The sequence below is a fragment of the Schistocerca piceifrons genome, chromosome 5 (assembly GCF_021461385.2).
Source record: "Schistocerca piceifrons isolate TAMUIC-IGC-003096 chromosome 5, iqSchPice1.1, whole genome shotgun sequence".
Taxonomy (NCBI): domain Eukaryota; kingdom Metazoa; phylum Arthropoda; class Insecta; order Orthoptera; family Acrididae; genus Schistocerca; species Schistocerca piceifrons.
In genome coordinates, this window is record NC_060142.1 from 491,322,786 (window position 1) to 491,344,710 (window position 21,925).

Consider the following 21,925-nt stretch of genomic DNA (forward strand, 5'->3'; position numbering starts at 1 on the left):
TTATCTTTCAACAATATATGCAAAACTTCATGTTGCACGTGCTATCATGACATACCTTGATACGGTGAATGTTGGACTGTTGCCTTGGCCAGCACGTGCTCCACAGCTCATGCCCATCGAAAACATCTAGTCATTGGTTACCAAGCCTTTGGGACGACACCACTCGCCAGTCACTATCACTGATAATCTGTGAAATAGAGCTGAATGTTTTCGACATGATGCAGAACATCTGTGTGTACTAGGGTTGGCACCTTTGTGTACTAAACTGTGAGCCTTGTGAACCTATAAATTTAATCCTATGCTCTTCCTGCTACATTGTGTATGGGTTATATGTGAACTTTCAATATTAGCTATTGTTGTTGGGCTTGTCATTATATTGGCCAACAGTGTACCACCCATGTGAATGTAGGCATCAACTAAATAATTGGATCAGACGGCCATTAAGTGTTCAGCTTATGGGTCCGCTTACTCATTTACCTGACTTTCATTCATTTCTGCTTTGAGAATCGCTAATCAGTGCTCTGTATACTTACCACTATGGCTTGCATTATCATGGTAATCACCTTACGTTAATTATCATTATTGCTATTATGATTAGTGTTTTAACTATAATAATTATTATTCTAGTGATTACGAGCATTATACTAATCGCAAGTAAGTTTAAACATATGAAGTTGCAAATGCTATTAGAGTAAAATTTGATAATATTAGTTGAATAATCTCAATCATGACTAGAAATTCTAATGTGATCTAGCTACTTAAATGACATCCAGTACACGAATAGGTGTGTTGAAAATAATGTGCATCTATTCTTAAAGTTGGATTTTACTTTGTTTTCACGACGACACATTCTGATGCCGGAAGCAGGTGGAAATTCTGCTGTCAGAGTATGATGGGTATTTCTGCGTTGAGAACTGTACAGCTAGTCATATATTCATATTTTTGCTAGATTCTGCGCATACTGGGAAGAAGAAAGTAAACGTTAGAAATTTGCTTTATAGTTATTATATTTTATTATTACAAAATAAAACAAACAGTAACCCCTGCTGCAGAGTAGTCAGGTGATTCAGAGAGATACAGTCTTCAAACTTGCTCCTTATTTTTTGTTTGAAACATAATGAGTCTTCTAGCTTCGTTTCACAAATCTCAGCTCGATTTCCTTTGTGGGCAAGAGCAGTATACTTCTGGTGTTGTAGGTGATATGCCTAGTAGTATTCTCAGTAGGCCGTACGCTGCACTTGGACAGAATGTTGACAAGACCCACTTTGCTCTGCAATAAACCGAGTCGCATACCTGCAACACAAACAAATGGGGCTCGATTTATTGCTGATAACTTAATTACATCAATTAAAAATCTCGGTATGTAGATAGACCATTGGGGTTTGCCAGTGAAACATTTCAAAAGCATGTTTTGCCTTTACTGTTCATGTAGTTCAGTAGTGAGAAAAAATGTGAAAGATTCAATTTCATTAATCTTTTGATAAATTGGTGCCGAATCAAGAATGAATGTGAGAGGAATAATAGTTATACCATAAATTAGCTGCACGAAAACACGTATTAATAAGATTACGGAGGTATGCGAATTCAAAATGGTATGAAGCCCCAACACTCTACACTCCTAACAGTAGTGGGATGTAATCATTGGTATGTTCCTAGGAAAACAAAATAGCTGAGGTCATACTCGCACCGTAAAGCAGCTAGAAGCAGGAAATGCCTAGAAACTACACGGTCCAGTCCCATTAATCTGATCGCCACCTATATTCGACATTAGCTCGCAATAACCACTCACACAGGACAAGTGCCAGTGGAGGGCATATAAAGTATGTCGAGGGGACACGGAAAACAGCACAGTCGTTATAGTACTGCGGAAACGGAAGGATATATCTGAAGTTCAAAAGGACATAACCAACGGCTACCAGCCCATTTTCGAAATGGCTAGGTTTGTAAACTGTTCGAGGGGCACGTGGTTGAAGAAAACTGTACATGGCAAAATGGTACTATACAAAAGTGGCACCGAGGTAACTGTGGTGCACCATGGGCCATAGATGGAGTGAGATGAATGACGGCTGAGATTAGGTGCGTGTAGTAAGTATCACATACATTGGGATTTTGCTTCTTATCAAATGGTGTAAAGCAACAGTTTGGTGTCGTCCAAAGGTCAAGGTGCCACACTGAAGTCGGTAACGCACATGGATACTAAAGACATCAGCGAAGTCTTGCAGGTGTCTACAACGATGAGTGGGAGAGGCTGAAGAAGATATGCCGTGTATCTGAGCACAGTAGCGCCCCCCCCCCCCCTCTCAGAGGTCAATATCGAGTCGAGCACTGAAACACTCTTCCCCGGATCGCGACTTCAGCTGAAGCAGTCAACATTACTGAGTAGGACTGAAGAGTTATTCAAACCTCAGATGGCAATGTACTTTTTGTATGTGTTGAGCATTGTACTTCAAGAGAGCTGTTTGTAAATTAGTGCATCAAGTGATGCTTTAATAGTAAGTGACAGCTGTAAATTATCAAACTCTCCTGTGGCAAATGATTGTATCAAGCGAAATAAATCTTTTTATTCACTCATGTAATAAAGTGAACTAATATTTCGTGTGTCGTAGTTCCAATGAGCCGTCTTCAACAGTAATCAAAAACCCCACAGCTATGGCTGGTCTATTTTAGTTTCATCTGGCCGTAACGCTCAGGAACAGTGACTATGTGTGCTGCCATGATAAATTTTTTAGGTGCACTTAGCGGCTTATGCGGACACAATCTGTACGATGTGTTGCGAATAGCGTTAGCAACACAGAAATAATAAATGTAAACGTCGTGCATGATGCGGCAGCTTGTCAAGCAGCTCATTGTCTATGACGTCATATCTCCTTAACTACGCCATCTAATCCATACATATTATAAAACTGTACGTATGTATGTGTGTGCGGTTTTCCCACTTACCGATTTCAGCCAAACTTGGTACATGTATCCCTTACTGTCAGGCGACAATCGCTGTCGTGGTAAGAACCACCTACCTATCATAGTTATGGAGATATGACGTCATAGACAATGAGCTGCTTGATAAGCTGCCGCATCATGCATGACGTTTAAATTTATTATTTCTGTGTTGATAACGCCATTCGCAATACATCTTACAGATTGTATCCGCATAGGCCGTTAAGTGCACCTACAAAATTTATCATGGTAACACACATAGTCGAGGACATATGACACTGAGATGCGTGAAAAACTGAGCACTATGCATAAAATTAAATTGCATTTATTCTTTACTACTAAGATACTCCTGCAGTCGACTCAACTTCAGGAAATTCCTGACATCTGGTAGCTTTCAACTGCAAACCGCGAACGGTTGTAAGTGACAACAATAGTTGCAAACACAGCTATGAAGAGGCGTTGCCAAAGAGACGTTTACAAAATCCGTTGTAGACACCCGAAGCAGATGCGCGCAGCTGCCTGGACATCTGACTATAAATATTGTTTGAAATCAAGTTTTAAGATAAATAAGCGACATACCTCAAACACAGTTCAGTTGTTTTCGTTCCTAATAAAAAACTGGTAAAGCGAATAATCAGGTGATGCCGGGTTTGTCAGGTAATCAAGAATAAATGGCTTCACAATGGTGTGGAATACCTGAGGAAACTTATATGCTCTCTTACTCGCATTATCGAAGTAAGCGGTGGTATCACACGGTATTAGTACGATGTTTTCTGGCACTATGTTATTTTATGGCCCATGTTGTTGTTGTGGTCTTTAGTCCTGAGACTGGTTTGATGCAGCTCTCCATGCTACTCTATCATGTACTAGCTTCTTCATCTCCCAGTACCTACTGCAGCCTACATCCTTCTGAACCTGTTTAGTGTATTCATCTCTTGGTCTCCCTCTACAATTTCTATCCTCCACGCTGCCCTCCAATGCTAAATTTGTGATCCCTTGATGCCTCAAAACATGTCCTACCAACCGATCCCTTCTTCTAGTCAAATTGTGCCACAAACTTCTCTTCTCCCCAATCCTATTCAGTACCTCCTCATTAGTTACGTGATCTACCCACCTTATCTTCAGCATTCTTCTGTAGCACCACATTTCGAAAGCTTCTATTCTCTTCTTGTCCAAACTAGTTATCGTCCATGTTTCACTTCCATACATGGCTACACTCCATACAAACACTTTCAGAAACGACTTCCTGACACTTAAATCTATACTCGATGTTAACAAATTTCTCTTCTTCAGAAACGATTTCCTTGCCATTGCCAGTCTACATTTTATATCCTCTCTACTTCGACCATCATCAGTTATTTTACTCCCTAAATAACAAAACTCCTTTACTACTTTAAGTGTCTCATTTCCTAATCTAATTCCCGCAGCATCACCAGATTTAATTTGACTACATTCCATTATCCTCGTTTTGCTTTTGTTGATGTTCATCTTATATCCTCCTTTCAAGACACTGTCCATTCCGTTCAACTGCTCTTCCAAGTCCTTTGCTGTCTCTGATAGAATTACAATGTCATCGGCAAACCTCAAAGTTTTTACTTCTTCTCCATGAATTTTAATACCTATTCCGAATTTTTCTTTTGTTTCCTTTACTGCTTGCTCAATATACAGATTGAATAACATCGGGGAGAGGCTACAACCCTGTCTCACTCCTTTCCCAACCACTGCTTCCCTTTCATGCCCCTCGACTCTTATAACTGCCATCTGGTTTCTGTACAAATTGTAAATAGCTTTTCGCTCCCTGCATTTTACCCCTGCCATCTTCAGAATTTGAAAGAGAGTGTTCCAGTTAACATTGTCAAAAGCTTTCTCTAAGTCTACAAATGCTAGAAACGTAGGTTTGCCTTTTCTTAATCTTTCTTCTAAGATAAGTCATAAGGTTAGTATTGCCTCACGTGTTCCAACATTTCTACGGAATCCAAACTGATATGCTTGTAATATCTAATAAAAATTTGTGATTCAAACTTCTTCCACTGTACAGATCTATTACTAATAGATGGCATTAAATATACATGGGAGTGTGTTCTTCTATCTTAGTGGCGTTTCTAGATTTAAGATCAGTTCAGCACTAACATTGTAAACTGGATCTAATAAAGCTCTCTGTAAATACTCAACAAGTAGTCTACGTAAGTAAATGTTTCAGACTTGCTCATGCTTTGTATTTGATCCAGGAAACTCAAGAAACAAACTAAACCTAATTGTATTGTCAACTTTTTCGTCCCTGTTTCAATAACTATTTTAGTACTGCTACTAATTACAGTAGTATACTTCTATTAATGTGCATTTTGAAGAATGTTAGCCGTGACAACTGCAGACAGACAAACCTATGCAGGAGTGAAGTCCATCCCCAAAAGGCAGGTACACGTATGGGTGCCTCTTGGCCTTCATCTCTTCTGAGAACCTCTCGGGGTCGTAGCGCTCCGGATCAGGGAAGTGCTCCGGGTCGTAGTGAAGTCCAAAGAGGCTGATGACGATTCCTGTTCCTTTGTCCACGACGACGTCGCTGTCCGGAATCTTGTAGGGTTCCGTGCAGTCGCGATTCAGGAAAGGCAACGGCGGGTGCTTTCTGAGTGTCTCTGTTAGAAAACAGGAAGTGGGAAGTCAGTCAGAGGCTACAGGCATTTTGACAAGCAGTAACACATCTTAACTCACCAATGCAGTGGCAATTGGTATGCTTTGGAGAAATCAGACTGGTTCTGACATAGTACGCATGGCAGTTCGTAACTATGATTGTAAACTATCAGAATGCTTTATCTTTTTATACATAATAATTGGTGGTGCGAGATGTTAATGAACGTACAATGCGCGCATTAACTGATCAGAAGTAGCCGAGCACTTTTTATTTGACATTTATCCGGGAGCAGGTAACCTTCGCCTCTATGAGGGCTCGAACACCAATGGGGACACTTTCAGTGAGGTGTCTTAATCTCTGTGAAGGAATCAGAGACCATTCTTCCTCAAGAACCGGAACCAAAGAAGGTAATGAAGGGGTCTGGAAAGAAGTCGACGTTGTTGCTCATCCATAAGGTCTTGCATAGGGTTCAGTTAGGGTTCTGGGCAGTCCACTCTACTTCAGGACTGCTATTCTCCGTCACAACCTAACTGTGTGAAACACTCCTCCTTCGTGCTTCACTGTTGACGCTACACAAGATGAAAGGTAACATTCTCCAGGCATCTGTTGACTGTTCACTCGAAACCAATCGGTTTCAGTCATCCACCGTTCAGTGGAATCACTCTTTACACCACCTCAAAGGTGCTTAGCATTTACTAACGAGAAGTTTGGCATATGAGGAGCTTCTCAAGCATATTAGCCCATTCTTTTCAACTCCGTATGCTCAGTCACTGTGCTGCCTGGACAGCAGGTATCACTTTGGAACTGTTGTGCCATTCCTTCCACTGATTCCATGCCATTTTTTACAAACATCATCAGCCGAATTCGACAGTCCCAGTCCGTGAGTACACGAGGTCTGCTTGGTCTCGGTTTAGCTGTGGTTGATGCTTCGCATTTCGACTTCACACTCACTTCACCAAGGGTCGATATGAGCAGCTTTAGAATGGCTGAAATGCACCTGATGGATCTGTTGCATAGATGATATCCAACAGCGAGTCCACGTTCAAAGTCACTCCTGAACGATTCATTCTGGAGTTACTGCATCTCTGTTGATAACAAAGTACTTCACGGCTTCTTTTGGTGTACAGGTGAGTCTATCCCTTCTGACACACGTAGCGGTCAATTTCGCAATACATAGCGGTGTCTGGATACTTTTGATCAGATACTGTACCTAGTTAATTCTGTAGAAATTTAGTGGCCTGGAGAATGGCACGACATCTACCAGATAATGAAAAAATCTACTTGCACCATTGGAAAGATTTCAACTTCTTTGTGGTCCCATATACTAAAAGGCGTTCGTAAAAGCTGTGGAGCCCAACCTAAAGAAAAAAGTGTTACACCGGAGCCAAGGCAGCCCCTGAGGGCCGGCAGCCCATATTACACCACAGAGGACGAGGCTGTCTACGCCCAAGGCGTACCAAAAGCACCATGGTAAACACCGGCTATTTACATACAAGATAATGGAAACAGACATGCCGAGCGCTGCTTCTTGCAGGGGGAGCTCGAGTCACGGCCTGCAGGAAGTATCACTACGCCAAAACCTGAATGGCTGGAGACACCTATTTAGAGGCTAGAACCAGCCCCAAAGTTCACGCCAGATGCCTACCTCGTGTACTGCGACCGACGGAGATTACGTCTTTGTCTCTGTATTGGACTGTTACTAGTGTGTGAGTGTGTTACCATGAACCTTTGTGGAAAACCAGAACTTTTGTTTGCCTCAATTAGGAGACTTTTACAGGCATCGTTATGGTTACCTTTCGTTTGTATGTTCAGCCATCAACCATATGAACTTGCATCAATAAAAGTTGTTTTTGTGAAAAATTGCGAATTGTCAGTCACAACAAAAAGTACTAATATGTCAGAATAAAATTCACATTTAGTAATTCTTTCACCAGTAGGTAGACTGAAACTGCTGTTGAGCGCGAGCAGAGAAGTAATTTTTTTTAATCGTGTCAGCAGGATCTTCATAAATCACTCATGGCCCTCCAAACACTAACGTACCGTAATGTGGTGACACTCGTTTTATAGGTGACCTTTACTGATATTGGAAGATATTTTCGTAATTATTTGTCAGGAAAAGGAAAACGAAACGGGAGCTGACACTTCCTAATTTCGAGTCTGTGTTACCTAGTCACAGCATGTGAGCGTATTGTAATTGATGGCTGCATTGTAGGCACTTGACAGAATTCAACTGTTCTCTCGTATTATATTACATGATGATCCAAAACAAAATTAAGATTACACTAGTGCTAAAAAAAGTAGAAATAATGGTACGTCGCTAATGGAGAGCATTCCACAAAAACTCATGAAAATATACTACGAAGTCCGTGTTAGAAATAACAATAGGTGGAGTGGACGCGATATATGTAATTACAGTACTCTAAATCTGCTAATTGTAGCTCATATAACCAACACTGTTTCATAAACGGGGTGGCAGGTGACCACGTTTAGTATTTCCTCTTACAACTTAGGAGCATATGTTTGTGTGACTGACTGCCTCCTGACGGTGCAGCGAACATGTGACGCAGTATGGGGTATTTAAAAGACTGCGCACAGATTGAAGGAGCTGGTAGAGGCGGCGATACACGACAACTGGAATAGGTAAATGATACTATCCAAAGACTTGTTAAGATTTTTTCGGAAAATGGAATCTCCCGAAATTCTGAAAAATGAAATCATACTATAATCAATTCTGTACAACAAATAGTCTCACCAACAACTGGTGTTGAACATGCACAGGGTCATTAAAAAGGGTAAAATACATCAAATTTTTGGATGTACGTATTTATGTAAACTTGAACTGGAATAAATATATTACTGAGCTCCTCAAATATGTAAGATCCTCTACGTTTGCTCTTCGTATAACTGCTAATATGGAAACAAATCTATCAACCTTTTGACATAATTTTCCTATTTCCAATCAATAATTTCATGCAGAATAATTTCCTAGGGTAAAGAAAGAACTTATTACACAAAAGGGAGCAGTAAGAAGAAAATGTGGTGTTTATCAACTCACGTCATGTAGGTACGTCTTCAAGGAGCTAGGCGTTTTAACTGCGCCGTAATAATATATATATATTCGCTAGTGAAATTTGACAGAAACAATCCATCGCAATTTGAGAAGAACGATGATATCAACACCTACAGCACTACAGGGGAAAAATGATCTTCATTACCCATTGTTACAGTTGCAGGTGGCTCAGAATGAAGTTCAGTATGCAGCAACAAAATTCTTGATCTATAACATAGAATGTGTCTCAGGTAGTCAGGCAAGTTTTAGATTGCAGTTAAAAATCATTCCTCTTGGACAACTCCCTGTATTCCATTCACGAATTTCTACTTAAAAACTGGTAGTCAGTAAAAATATTAATAAAAAGAGAAATATGTAAAGTTTAGTTGTATGAGTAGGACTAAAAATAATAATGTTTATTAAAGTTAACATTAAGCGACCGCCCGGTTGGCCGTGCGGTCTGACGCAAGGCTTTCCGGGCGGGAAGGAGCGCCGGTCCCCTGTACGAATCCTTCCGGCTGATTTGTGTCGAGGTCCAGTGAGCCGGCCAGTCTGCGGATGGTTTTTAGGTGGTTTTCCATCTGCCTCAGCGAATGCGGGCTGGTTCCCCTTATTCCGCCTCAGCTACACTATGTCGGCGATTGCAGCGCAAACAAGTTCTCCATGTACGCGTACACCACCATTACTCTGCCACGCAAACATAGAGGTTACACTCGTCTGGTGTGAGACGTTCCCGGTTGGGTCCACCGTGGACCGAACCGCACAATAACCCTGGGTTCGGTGTGGGGCGGCGGAGGGGTGAAGTGGAATGCGATAGTCGTCGTGGGGTTGTGGACCACTGCGGCTGCGGCGGGGTCGGAGCCCCTCCGTCGTTTCGAGGTCCCCGGTTAACATAACATAACATTAACCACTTATAAACAACATGTAAACTAATTCATTCCTCATCATTTCGAAAAAAGAATTTTTCAAATAATGCATGAAGTTAAATAGGAAATTATGACCTTGTGAATAAATCTGAACAAGGGAAAGTTTTGGGAAACGCTGTATACAGACATGACTAAACGCTTAGACACAACAGACAGAAGTGTTATCGAAATAGTTCCACAATTTTTTTCACTGTAATATATTTGGTCTTATAACACTAAATGCTCTTTCAGAGAATTAAAAACGCATTTAATGTGAAGTAAAACATAAATCATAAAAAAAAGTAGTGACTAGATGAAAAGTAGAAAACAATAGTTGTACGTAGACATGTAAATTTCACTGTGTTTGCAGATAATTAGTAGCCATCAAGGACAAATGAGCTATGTCAATGATTAGATTGTAAATACACACATCAAAAAAAGTTTTGTATCACCTCGGTTCCGAGAGTTTCAAAACTTGTAAAGGAAATTGAAATAGACATCAACATAAACCTCATTTCCGCCCTTTTTATCGCTAATGAAAAGAACACAATGCAGCGAGACCTTCAGTTCAGAGTGGTAGTCCACACTGCTGTACATTTCGGTACCTCATACACCCAGTAGAAAGTCCTCTTGCACTGATGCATGCCTATATTCGTCGTGGCATACTTCCACAATTTCATCAAGGCACTGTTGGTCCAGACTGTCCCACTCCACAACGGCTATTCGGCGTAGATCCCTGAGAGTGTTTGGTGGGTCACGTCGTCCATAAACGGCCATTTTCAATCTATGCCAGGCATGTGCGATAGGGTTTTTGTCTAAAGAACATACTGGCCACTCTAGTCGAGCGATGTCGTTATCCTGAAGGAGGTCATTCACAAGATGTGAGCAATGGGGACGCGAATTGTCGTCCATGAAAATGAATGCCTCGCCGATATAGTTGCACTATCGGTCGGAGGATGGCATTCACGTATCGTACAGCGTTTACAGCGCCTTCCATGACCACCAGCGGCGTACGTCAGCCGCACATAATGCCATCCCAAAACGCAGGGAACCTCCAACTTGCTCCACTCGCTGTACAGTAGGTTTAAGGCGTTCAGCCTGATCGGGTTGCCTCCAAACACGTCTCCGAATATTGTCTCGTTGAAGGCACATGCAACACTCATCGGCGAAGAGAACGTGATGCGGTCCATTCGGCATGTTGTGGCGCCCATCCGTACTGTACTGCAAGGTGTCGTGGTTGCAAAGATGGACCCTGCCATCGACCTCTGTAGCGGATTTGCGCATCATGCAGCCTATTGAGCACAGTTTGAGTTGTAACACCATGTCCTGTGGCTGCACAAAAAGCATTATTCAACATGGTGGCGCTGCTGTCAAGGATCCTCCGACCCATAATACGTAGGTAGCGGTAATCCACTGGGCAGCCTCAGCGAGGCATATCATCAACAGTTCCTGTCTCTCTGTATCTACTCCTTGTCCGAACAACATCGCTTTGGTTCACCCCGAGACGCCTGAACACTTCCCTTGTTGAGAGAACTTCCTGGCACAAAGTAACAATGCGGCCGAGATCGAACCGCTGTAATGACGAAATAGGTTTGGTTGAACTACAGCTGTGTACCTCCTTCCTGGTGGAATGACTGGAACTGGTCAGCTGTCGGACCCCTCCTTCTAATAAACGCTGCTCATGCATGGTTGTTTAGATCTTTGGGTGAGTTTAGTGACATCTCTGAACAGTCAAAGGGTTTGTGTCTGTGATACAATATCCACAGTCGACGTCTATCTTCAGGATTTCTGGGAACTGGGGTGATGCAAATCTTTTTTTGTGTCACTTACACGAGGCTTCTGAATTGCCCCAGAAAAGAAAAAAAATAAATAGAATAAAAAATAGAATAAATGAATAGAAAAGTCTGGTGGTGTCAGGTCACGGCAGCGAGGTGGTCACGCAAATGGATCTCCCTTACCAATGTGGTATTGATGGAATTTCAAACACAACTCTGAAAAGTTGTTCCAACTTAATAAGTAATGTCGTTAGTGATATATCCAATGCATAGTGGCCCAAGCAATTTTTCCAGACAGCTTAAAATACGCAGTTGTTAAATCTCTCCATTAGAAAAGTGACAATATAGACTTAAGCTATTATCCTTCGATTTCCTTACTGACATCTTTTTCGAAAATATTCGAGAAAGTACTCAAGAGTACTCTCACACTGAAGCGGAAACAATTTATGTAGCATATTACGGTTTATATTCCAGAAGAACTGCTCGACAGACATAGCTATTTATCCATTGGCTCATGAAACAGTACAACCATTAAATAATAAAATATCGCCAGCTGGTATTTTTGTGATCTTTCCTCTGAATTGAACTGGGTGATCATATTAGTTCCTTAGAAATACTCATGGAAGTAATGGCTTTACACAGAGCTGGTTTTAATCCTGCTTAACAAAAAGAATGCAAACGATTGAGATTGTTATGAATAACTCAAAGCATGTCGGAATAGTAGAATATTTTTGTGACTGGATATAAATCACAGAGCAAGTACCACAGGGTCTAATTTTGGATCCATTCCTGTTCTGACTTTTTATATTCACGCAACATTCAACGAGCAGAATTGCTTCTTTCTGCAGACGATATCAGTGTCATAATAAATCACACTACACGGAAAGCAAGAGAAGAGTTAGTAAATAATATTTTCCGAAGAGTTATAGAATGTTTCTTAGAAAATGGGCTCTCCCTAACTTTTGAAAAGAACACACTAGACTATGCTCTGTACAAAAAATACTCGTACCAACGACTGATATAGTACATGAGCAAGAGTCAGTAAACGAGGTAGAGTGGTCCAATTGGCGGGTGTACATATTAATAAAAACCTGAATCGAAACAAGCATATTACTGAGCTTTACAAACAATTAAGTTCAGGTACTTTTGCTCATTGCTAATCATGGATAAAAACGGATCAGCCTCCCGTCATATTTTGTATATGATCTCTTAATAATGTCTTATGGAATAATTTTCTTTAGTCACTCATTACTTAGAAAGAAAGCATTGATTGCAGAAAAGGGAGCATGAGAATAATATGTTGTGTCTGACCATGGGCGTCATGTAGATAGTTCTTCAAGCAAATAGGTATTTAAACTGCGCCGCCACTATAGATATATCCGCTAATGACATTCTTAATAAATAATGTATAACAATTTGAAGACAACAGTGATTTCTATACCTTCAACGTTATAGAGAAGAATTATCTTTATTACCCATTATTAAAGATGTCAATGGCCCAGAAAGGAGTTCAGTATTCAGCAGCAAATATTCTTGACCATTTTTCCAATAACATAAAATAACTGACAGATATGAGCAGGTTTTAAATCTAGTTTTAAAATCATTATTACTGGTCAAATATTTATACTCCATGGACGAATTTCTGTTTAAAAATTGATAGCTCGAAAAAAAAACCTTGTTTTAAAGTGTAGGTGAATTAGTATGACTGAAATAACGATGAGCTGATCAACATTAACACTCACCATGTATATATATCCTGTAAGGTGACTAGTTCCACATCATTTCGATAAAACAACTGTTCAAATGATCTGTGGAACATGTAACTAACTGATGCGGAGCCTGGAATATGGAGCAGTGAGTACATCATGACCTTACACAGAAAAGTGCACAAGCGCTCCGGTTAGTTGCATGCAACTCTACACGCTCTTAAACAGTGCATTATCTGCTGTGCACTGATTGTACTTGTTGTTACTAACATTACAAAGCTTTCAATGGTTCAGGGTTATCTCCAAGATCATACGTTCCTCTTCCAAAGCTGTATTCCGATTTCTCCATCAGCTCCTTCGATCTGTGCTCAACCTGTTGAAGCACCATGTGCAAGCGGAAAGAGGTAAAAGGGAACCATTCTGGCGACGAAACTGACAGAAACAACTTTGAGTAGCTCGGATTGTTATTGTCAGGTGGTAGGGAACGATCGTCTTGAAAACGCTGTAGCTCATCGGCTGTTTACGTGCTACTGCCATAAGGATCTATGGAAACTGGTCGAAGGACAGTGAAACTACAAGTAGACAACAAGCTGTGCCTCGTTACAGACGGTGGAGGACGGAGGCGTGCCCTTTCTGTACAACAGGATATTAGTCGATTTGCAGACAACAATGCTGGTACAGGCATAAGCGTTTCGGAGCACTCATTTCAACTCACATAGTGTTGAACACGGGACTCCGTAGGAGAGAACCCCTATGAGCACATATGTGTATATTAAAGGAAAGAGTAATTATTTTGAAACTGAGATTCAATCACGGATACTGCAAGAAATAGCACGGTGAATAAGCAAAATTACTCCTGATTCGATGAAGAAATAAATCTTTACCTGTTTTATTAAAAAATTGTTATGAGACATCTTTCAGTTTACAAAAACGCTACTGAATTTAATTCCGAACTATTAACTTAACCTGAGAAATTTCTTTGTTTCTACGGACGTAAAAATTTACAGAGAAAAATATATTCATCTTAGAAACAATAGAATTACCGTATTCTGGGGTACATTCTGTGTTGCATCTGTTATGAAGTAATAAAACTACACACTGAGTGTGAAACTTACAAGCTAATGTACGATGTGATGTAATACACAGTGGAATATAAGAAGTCAAATATGTATTTATGTGAAGCTTTTAGGGGAAAGAATAACAGTATGGAAGTCGTTACTAATTATAGATAAATAAAAAATTGAAAGAAATATTCGCGGTGGAGCAAAAAAAAAAAAAGATAAAAAACAAAAAAACCTTCACGCGTGTTATAACGCGTAATTCAGCAGTCCTACTCCGCAACTGAGGAACCAAATCACTCTACGATAATAGCTTCAGCACTCCGGCGCAGTTTGTATCCCTCACATAACTTAATATATGAAATCAAGCACCTCTCGTAATTTGTATATGTATAAGATAGTACAGATGCTTGGAAATGGGCCGTGACGATGTTCAGACTTTCGAGAAAAGCGCACTTGTATGCTTTCTTTTTAATTTCAACTAATGCAAATAGCATACGTAGACATCGTGATACTATATTTTTTTATAATATTAGCATTCCCCCATAGATTAGGCCTTGTCATGGCGGGGTAGCTCAAATACACAGGGATCCAGACAATAAGGTAGGGAGGCATAGCTTGCTGCTTAGAGGGAATGCGAACTAGACTGTAACGTGGGATGTTCGAAGGCCATGAATGTGTTGAGCAAGACCATCAATATGCCAGAGTAGCCTGGCGAGATATCCTGCGAAATCCACTTCGCGTCTGACTTGTAGCAAGTGGCAAAGTGGACAGATGTGCTACTGAAAATTTTCTCTTCGAAACTAACAGCCTCGATCTGTACCTTCACAGAGTCTTTTCCTCTAACACTTTAAGGAATCATCACAACAATGTACTTTGTAAGAGATTCTACCTCAGGGAATAACCAGAGTCTCACTTCTAAGATAATCAAATGGGATTCTGGGGGCTCATAACATTATGCAAAAGTTGAGTCGGAGCGCACTGAAATCTGACTAAAGCCACAAAGACGCAAAATTAAACATAAGAACGTAAGTTATCTTACCACCTTTAATATGAACTCCTTTCTAAAAACAGGTAAACATAAAACATTAACATATTTCCTCAAAAAGAAGAATATTATAATAACTGCATTCCAAGAGACAAAGTATACCAACGAACACCTATCTGACTTAGAAACATTCCGAATTTTTAAAGATAAATCAGGAAAGAGTATTATGTAAAATATATCACAATTTGGTAAGGAGTCATCGTAAAGAAAAAAGTGTTAGACTCATTAATAGAACTTCAATCCATAAGTGAAAGGCTCTCCACACTACCCTTTAAGTCAACAAACACTACTGTACACACATTTGCCAATAAATTAAAGAAAAAAAAGAGTACAAGAAGTGCTAACCCAAGAATTTTGGCAAATAATTGGCTGCATGTTAAACAGAATTCCATCAAGAAATTATATTACTTGGAGGAACAACATCACAGGTGCATAGTAGGAAGATGTCCTGCAATGAAAGAACTAAGACATATGGAAAACAACTTACTAGCCTATATGGAGGACGTGGTGTACTTCTAATGTATGTGGTATTCAAGAAGTTTCCTCGGAAGCAAACTACATGTGTATCACCAAATCCGATTAGTGGAGAGGAATAACTAGATTATGTAAACACTCCGGAATGTAAATAATATTGAAGTCGTTAAAAATGCTGTTTGCAGTCAGAATATTATATCTACAAAATGAAGATATAAAGTAGACGCATAATTAAAAAGGACTCAGTACCTGCCTAAAAATACGGCGCAATCAACTTACCTAAAGACGTAAATTATGAAGCACTACCAAGAAAAATATGTCTGAACCGTGGGAACAATTCCAAAAACACAAAACAGAAGCAGTAGAAGATACCATCCTCCCCAAAAATAAACACGTGCACGCCTGGTGGAATGATGACTGTGATGATCTATTATTCAAAAGACAGAGAGCCTGGAACACTGGAATGCAAATAAAAATGAGGAGCCTTTATAGAAGCCAGAAAACCAACGTCAAAAGCTCTTTAGATGGTCAGACTACAACATATGAAAGATCAGCTGACAACAAAAGAATGTAAGTTTAAACAAAACAACGAAAGGAACTTCTGCAGAGCGTTCCAAACCACCTTAAGAGAAAGACACCTACAAGCTTACAGTTTAATGATCCAAAACTGCATAAAATAACAACAAAAGCTGTAAAATATTTGTAAAATGTTTCTATCACTTACACATCTGCTTTCCACCACCAGAAAATTTTAATTTTGTCAACACAACATCAAGAGATCCAGACCAGAAGCCACAAATTTTTGTATAAATTAAAGATATCACGGCGCAAGTTGAGCACCAGGGGAAGAGACTTGACAAACAACGAGCCAGCAAAATGGACATCTGCCCTAAGACATACCCTACATATAAAGGTAGGTAAAACACATCCTAACAATTAAAGGAATATATCTCTTGCCACTGGTTTACAAAATTTCGTAGAAAGGCACTTCTAAGCAGAGTTAAAAGAGTATCATGGAGGTTCAGGAAGAGGGGGGTCTTGTGTAGAAAAAGTCATAAACGTAAAGCACATCATAGAAACTGGGACAATTTAATGCTTGAAATACGTGATAGCTTTTATAGATTTTAAAAAAGCGTTCGATTATGTTAATATAAATACATAATTAAACATTATAAGAGTGTTTTGACTAGAAAACCACAGAAATAATTAAATCAACTGTAACCGACCCAACATGAAAAGTAGAGTTTATGGGAGAATTGTCAGAAACTTTATGAATGAAATCAGGTTTAAAAAAAGGAAACGACTTTTGCACCTACTGTGCAATTGAAAAACTGATTACATAATGGAGGAAGGTTTTGATATTAAGGGTATACAAACAAGAACAAAGCCAATGAAGATCGCTGTAGACTGTCTAGCACACGTAGATAGTAATGCTCTTATTGCAGATTCACTTGAAAGTGCACAAGAAAAAAGAATTACAGAACTACAACATAAAGCAGCAAACGTTGAAAGGTGGCTACACTGAGCCACAGCGCCACAGATTGCGCCAAAGAGTATTATTCAGCCGCCTCCACAGTGCCTGTCGAGGTCTCGTAGTAGTCAGTGCGTGGGCAGAACTCGTAGTAGTCAGTGCTTGTCAAGAACTCGTAGCAGAGAGTGTTTGTTGAGATGTGCTAGTAAGCAGTGCTTGCTGAGATGTGATATTGGAGAGTTCTGGTTGAGATGTGGTAGTAGCGAGTCGGTGTGGAGAGATTGTAATGTCTAGAGTGCTTTTCATCAATATAAATTAAGGTAACAAACTACTTTTCTTTTTTTTCTCGTTACTTCAATGTCCTGAATAATGCGCCATTACAGGTTCAGTCAACAAAGCATCTGGCGTGTGTTCTTGTATTAGAGTGTGATTCTGGGTTTCTTGCGCAATTATAGTATTTCTAACTTTTTTTTAGTTACTTCAGTATAAATGGTATTTAAAATTCCTTGTCTTGTTGAAGAAGAACCGTGCCAGATGTGCGTTGAGTCATACTTCCACATACAGAACACTTATACTTGTGCTTTGGTTTCGTAGGTTTCATAGTTGGTGGGGACTTAATTAATTAATTGTGTTAACGAAAATTTTCATTTCAGTCTTTGTTGTTGTTCTATGCAGTCAGATAGCGTAATAATACTAGTCAGGGCCAACCGTTTACGAGATACTGCGTAAGCAGACATACAGCTAAACACCAAAATTAAAAATGATTTTCAAATTTAATAATAATTAAGCCCCCATGCACGTGGCGACCGCTGCTTCGGATCGTCCCTTGGAAATCTTCTGATTGTAAAAATAGTAGACAGTAGTATTGTTGTAGTAATTTGTAGTTTAGTAATTGTAGTCTATTTTGCATGTGTAGATTTGGTAATTGGCATTCTTCTAATGGTGTTTTTCAAAATTTATTTTTTTTTGTCTTGTCTACGGGTTTGATAATTTAGTGCAATTATTTCAGTTTTTCGTTAGTCGTGTTTGAGGGAAGCATATCGTGTGAATGGTGTTGTTGGTGATAACGTGTTATATTCTCTGTAATTTTCGTATTGTGACGAGTTTTGTATGTTTTGTAAATGATTACGCGATCGATGAAAAAGGCGAAAATGATGAATAGTGAGAATGACGAAATTGTTGACATGGCGAACTCGCCAACGCAGGACAACAGTATCATGAATAATGGTGTTGAAGACAATTTAATAAGCGGGAAAATAGTCCGGAACCATTTCAAATTTTTCTCAATCAGAAAATTCACAGAATCCGAGATTAACGACAGAAGATTCTGGAATAGTATCGAACAAAGATAGCTTTACAGCTATGACGAAAGAAGTCGATTTTGCGGGAAATGTTAGGGGTGAAAAGAGTTTCGAACCAGTTACTATGGAGCAGTTGATGAGTGCAATATTAAATTTGGGAACACGGTTAGACTCACAAATGGGAACAATTGAAACAGAATTAGGAACAATTATAACCGAGATGAAAGCAGTGAGATCACAGTTACGATCTGAATTAGAAACTGATATGGGAACAATGGAAACACAGTTCGGCTCACGAACGGGGACATGTTTCAAAAACATGAAAGATGAATTAAAGAAAGAAATCAGAGAAGAAGTACAGCCGATTTTGAATGCTGACAATAATAGTTTAATTTCAACAGAAATTAGACAAAAGGAACAGGATAGAGAACAGGAAGAAAGAGATCGTGTGATAGTACAGAAATTTTCAGAGTTAAATTTACAATGTGCACACGATAAGGAAGAAATACTTGAGAGAATCGAGGAATCCATACCAAATGACAGAATAAATAACCTAACACAACAATATGAACAGTTAACTACCAAATGTGTTAATACTGAAACCCGAGTCGCGACACTTACGGAAGACATAAATAAACAGAAAGAACAATTAGGTGACTTATCGGAAAGAGTTGAGGAGATTTCAGATAAATTGACAAGTCTTAGTTTAAATGGGGACAGAGATTCAGATGATACAGCACCATTGCCATTTGCAGAAACCGAAGAGTACCAGAACATAAATAAACATGTTGAAAATCAGGGAAAATTTAATGAACGCGTGAAAAGTTAATTTGAGGCATTAAAAAAGCAAGTCAAACAAATTGAAGGCGAAATCGTAGGAAAAGACGGCAAAAGAAATTTAGAATCACAGATACTTGAGGGGTTTGAAGAAAATAATTTGTTTCATTTACGGCATGCAACAAGAGAGCGCCAGGCGCGTGAATTTAACAATAATCGTCATTGGGACTGGGACAGACGCGGTAGGTCTTTGTCGCCACGAGGCGAAAACTTTGACTATAAACACTTTTTGACTGTTCGGAAATTTAAGATCTTTCGTAATTCTAAGAATGACATACATCCATGTTCATGGCTAGATCAATTTATGTACGCACTTCCGCCAAATTTGCCACTAAGTCACAAACTGGAAATTATGTGCAGCTATTAATGTCCTCAGGGGATTCACTACTCTAAGTGAATATGTGCCGTAGCGAGCATACGGCCCCGAGTTGTAGTGGTGCTATTTCTCTTTTAGTTTTCTGTACCGTTGCCTACCCTTTTACTATTCTTTGCATCTGTCAAAAACAACTCTTCTACTCTCAGTCTATCTAGTGAGTAAGTAAACAATAACCTGATATGACTATTTTACCCAAATGTGATTTCGGAAATTACCGATTGGACTTACTGTATCTTCATCAGCATTCATTCGTAGCTTGAACGAAATCTTGCCTGTTTATCTTCGTGACAATGTTACTTCATATGTTGACGACATTCTTATTGCTAAACATTCTTGGAGTGAGCACAACAAAATTTTGGATTCATTATTACGTATTTTGCAAGAGTTGGCATTACAGTGAACTTAGAAAAATCTGAATTTGGTCGTTCTCAGGTGAAATTTCTCGGTCACATTATTTCTACAGTAGGTATTCTTCCTGATCCAGAAAAATTAGACGCTATTCGTAATTATGCTGTTCCTACCACAAAACGTGATGTTCGTAGTTTCCTTGGTGTCTGTAATTTTCTTATACGCTTTGTTAAATTGGACGATTTGGCCACACCTCGTTTATGTGAACTATCTGGAAAGAAATCTAATTGGTGTTGGGATGAGGAAGCTCAGTCAGAATTTGAACAACTCCGTGATGCTTTAGTTGCTGCTCCACTTCTTTCACATCCGGATTTATCTAAAGATTTTTGTTTGGCGACAGACTCATCATACAAAGGCCTAGGTGCTCATTTATTTCAATAGATAGAAGAAAACGGCGTTGTAGTACAGAAAACTATTGCATTTGGAAGTCGTGTTCTTTCTAAATCAGAAAAGAATTATTCGGTTACGGAACTTGAAGCTTTGGCTGTTGTTTGGGCTTTTACAAAATTTCGGACATTTTTGTTTGGCAGACATGCTAAGGTTTATACCGATCATCGAGCTCTGGAATTTCTTATGTCGACAAAATTAACTCATGGCAGATTGTCACGATGGGCGTTGTACCTACAGGAATTTGATTTTAGTATTGTTTACATACAGGGTTCTTCAAATATTGTCGCTGATGCTTTATCACGTGCACCTATGGGTTTGAAACAAAGTGCTGAAGAGGACTGCAAGGAAAACAATTATTGTTTGATGTATATTCCAGGTGTTGTGTTTGAGAACTTTATTTCGTCTTCGCTCCAGGACATCGCTAAGGAGCAAAATAGGGATCCAATTTGGAAGGACATTAAGGAGAAGTGGAGGAGAAAGGAAAGCGTAGCGATTAGACAGCATTATTTAGTTCGCAATGACATTCTGTTTAAACGAAAATCGGTCGACAACTCGGTTTGGTTAGTTTGCATTCCTGATGAGTGGGTTAATAAGCTGATTTGGTATACGCATTTCAGTTATGCACACTTTGGTCCCAGAAAATGCTTTCATAAATTACGAGAAAATTGCTACTTCAGTAATATGGAAAAACGTATTCGATCTGTTCTTGCCAAATGCAAATTACGTCAAAAGGCTAAGCCGCCAACAATTTCTCACAGAGCACCGTTGTTTCCTATCATTCCAGCGAAATTAAAGGAGATGGCTGTAGTCGATTTGTTCGGTCCAGTGGTTCGTTCTACTAATGGTTTTGCGTACATTTTCGTAGCAGTGGAGCTGACATCAAAATATGTGTGTTTTACACCGTTACGCAAAGCAACAGCTCGTTCAGTATCTAATGCTTTCATCAAAAATTTTCTTAAAGAAGTGGGTCATGTTGATAAGGTTATATCAGATAATGGATCACAGTTTCCTTCTAAAATTTGGCTTCGTACTCTATGGCGTCGTAAAATGAAACCAATTTTCATTTCACTTCTTCGCCCTCAATCTAACGCTTCAGAGAGATGGATAAAGGAAATCAATAAATTGTGTCGTCTTTATTGTCATCAGAATCACAGAACGTGGGATCAGTATTTTCATATTTTTCAAAACATTCTGAATGAACTCCGTAATGATTCAACTTCTTTACCGCCTATATTGATATTAAAAGACAAAGCACCGACAAATCGCATATCTGAAATCGTTCCTTTTCCGCCTTCACGGAAACTGCGGCATTCTGAAGTTGTCAACCTGGCTCTGCAAAATATTGCATCTGCGGCTGCTAGAAGAGAGAAATCAGCTAAGCGTCCTGGTCGTTTAAAAATTTTGTCAGTTGGTCAAAAGGTGTTAATTAAGTCTCATCGTTTATCTCACAAAGGAAAAGGCTTGTGTCGCAATTTTTTTCTGCTTTATAACGGTCCACATAGAATTCGCAAAATTATACATGATAACACTGTTGAAGTAGAAACTCTTACATCACGGCGCTCTA

At 39.4% G+C, this 21,925-nt stretch overlaps 1 protein-coding gene across 1 annotated transcript in view; it reads right to left on the reverse strand.

The window, feature by feature from the left end:
* Positions 1 to 1,036: 1,036 nt before the first annotated feature.
* LOC124798583 (cytochrome P450 6k1-like) overlaps positions 1,037 to 21,925 on the reverse strand; it is a 146,711-nt gene continuing 125,822 nt past the window's right edge. Inside the window, exons 7-8 of the mRNA XM_047262045.1 lie at positions 5,316 to 5,567; positions 1,037 to 1,293 (exon numbers count right to left, since the gene is read on the reverse strand). Of these exons, the coding sequence (XP_047118001.1) occupies positions 1,127 to 1,293; positions 5,316 to 5,567 (419 nt within the window). The 3' untranslated portion in view covers positions 1,037 to 1,126. The remainder of the gene's footprint in view (positions 1,294 to 5,315; positions 5,568 to 21,925) is intronic.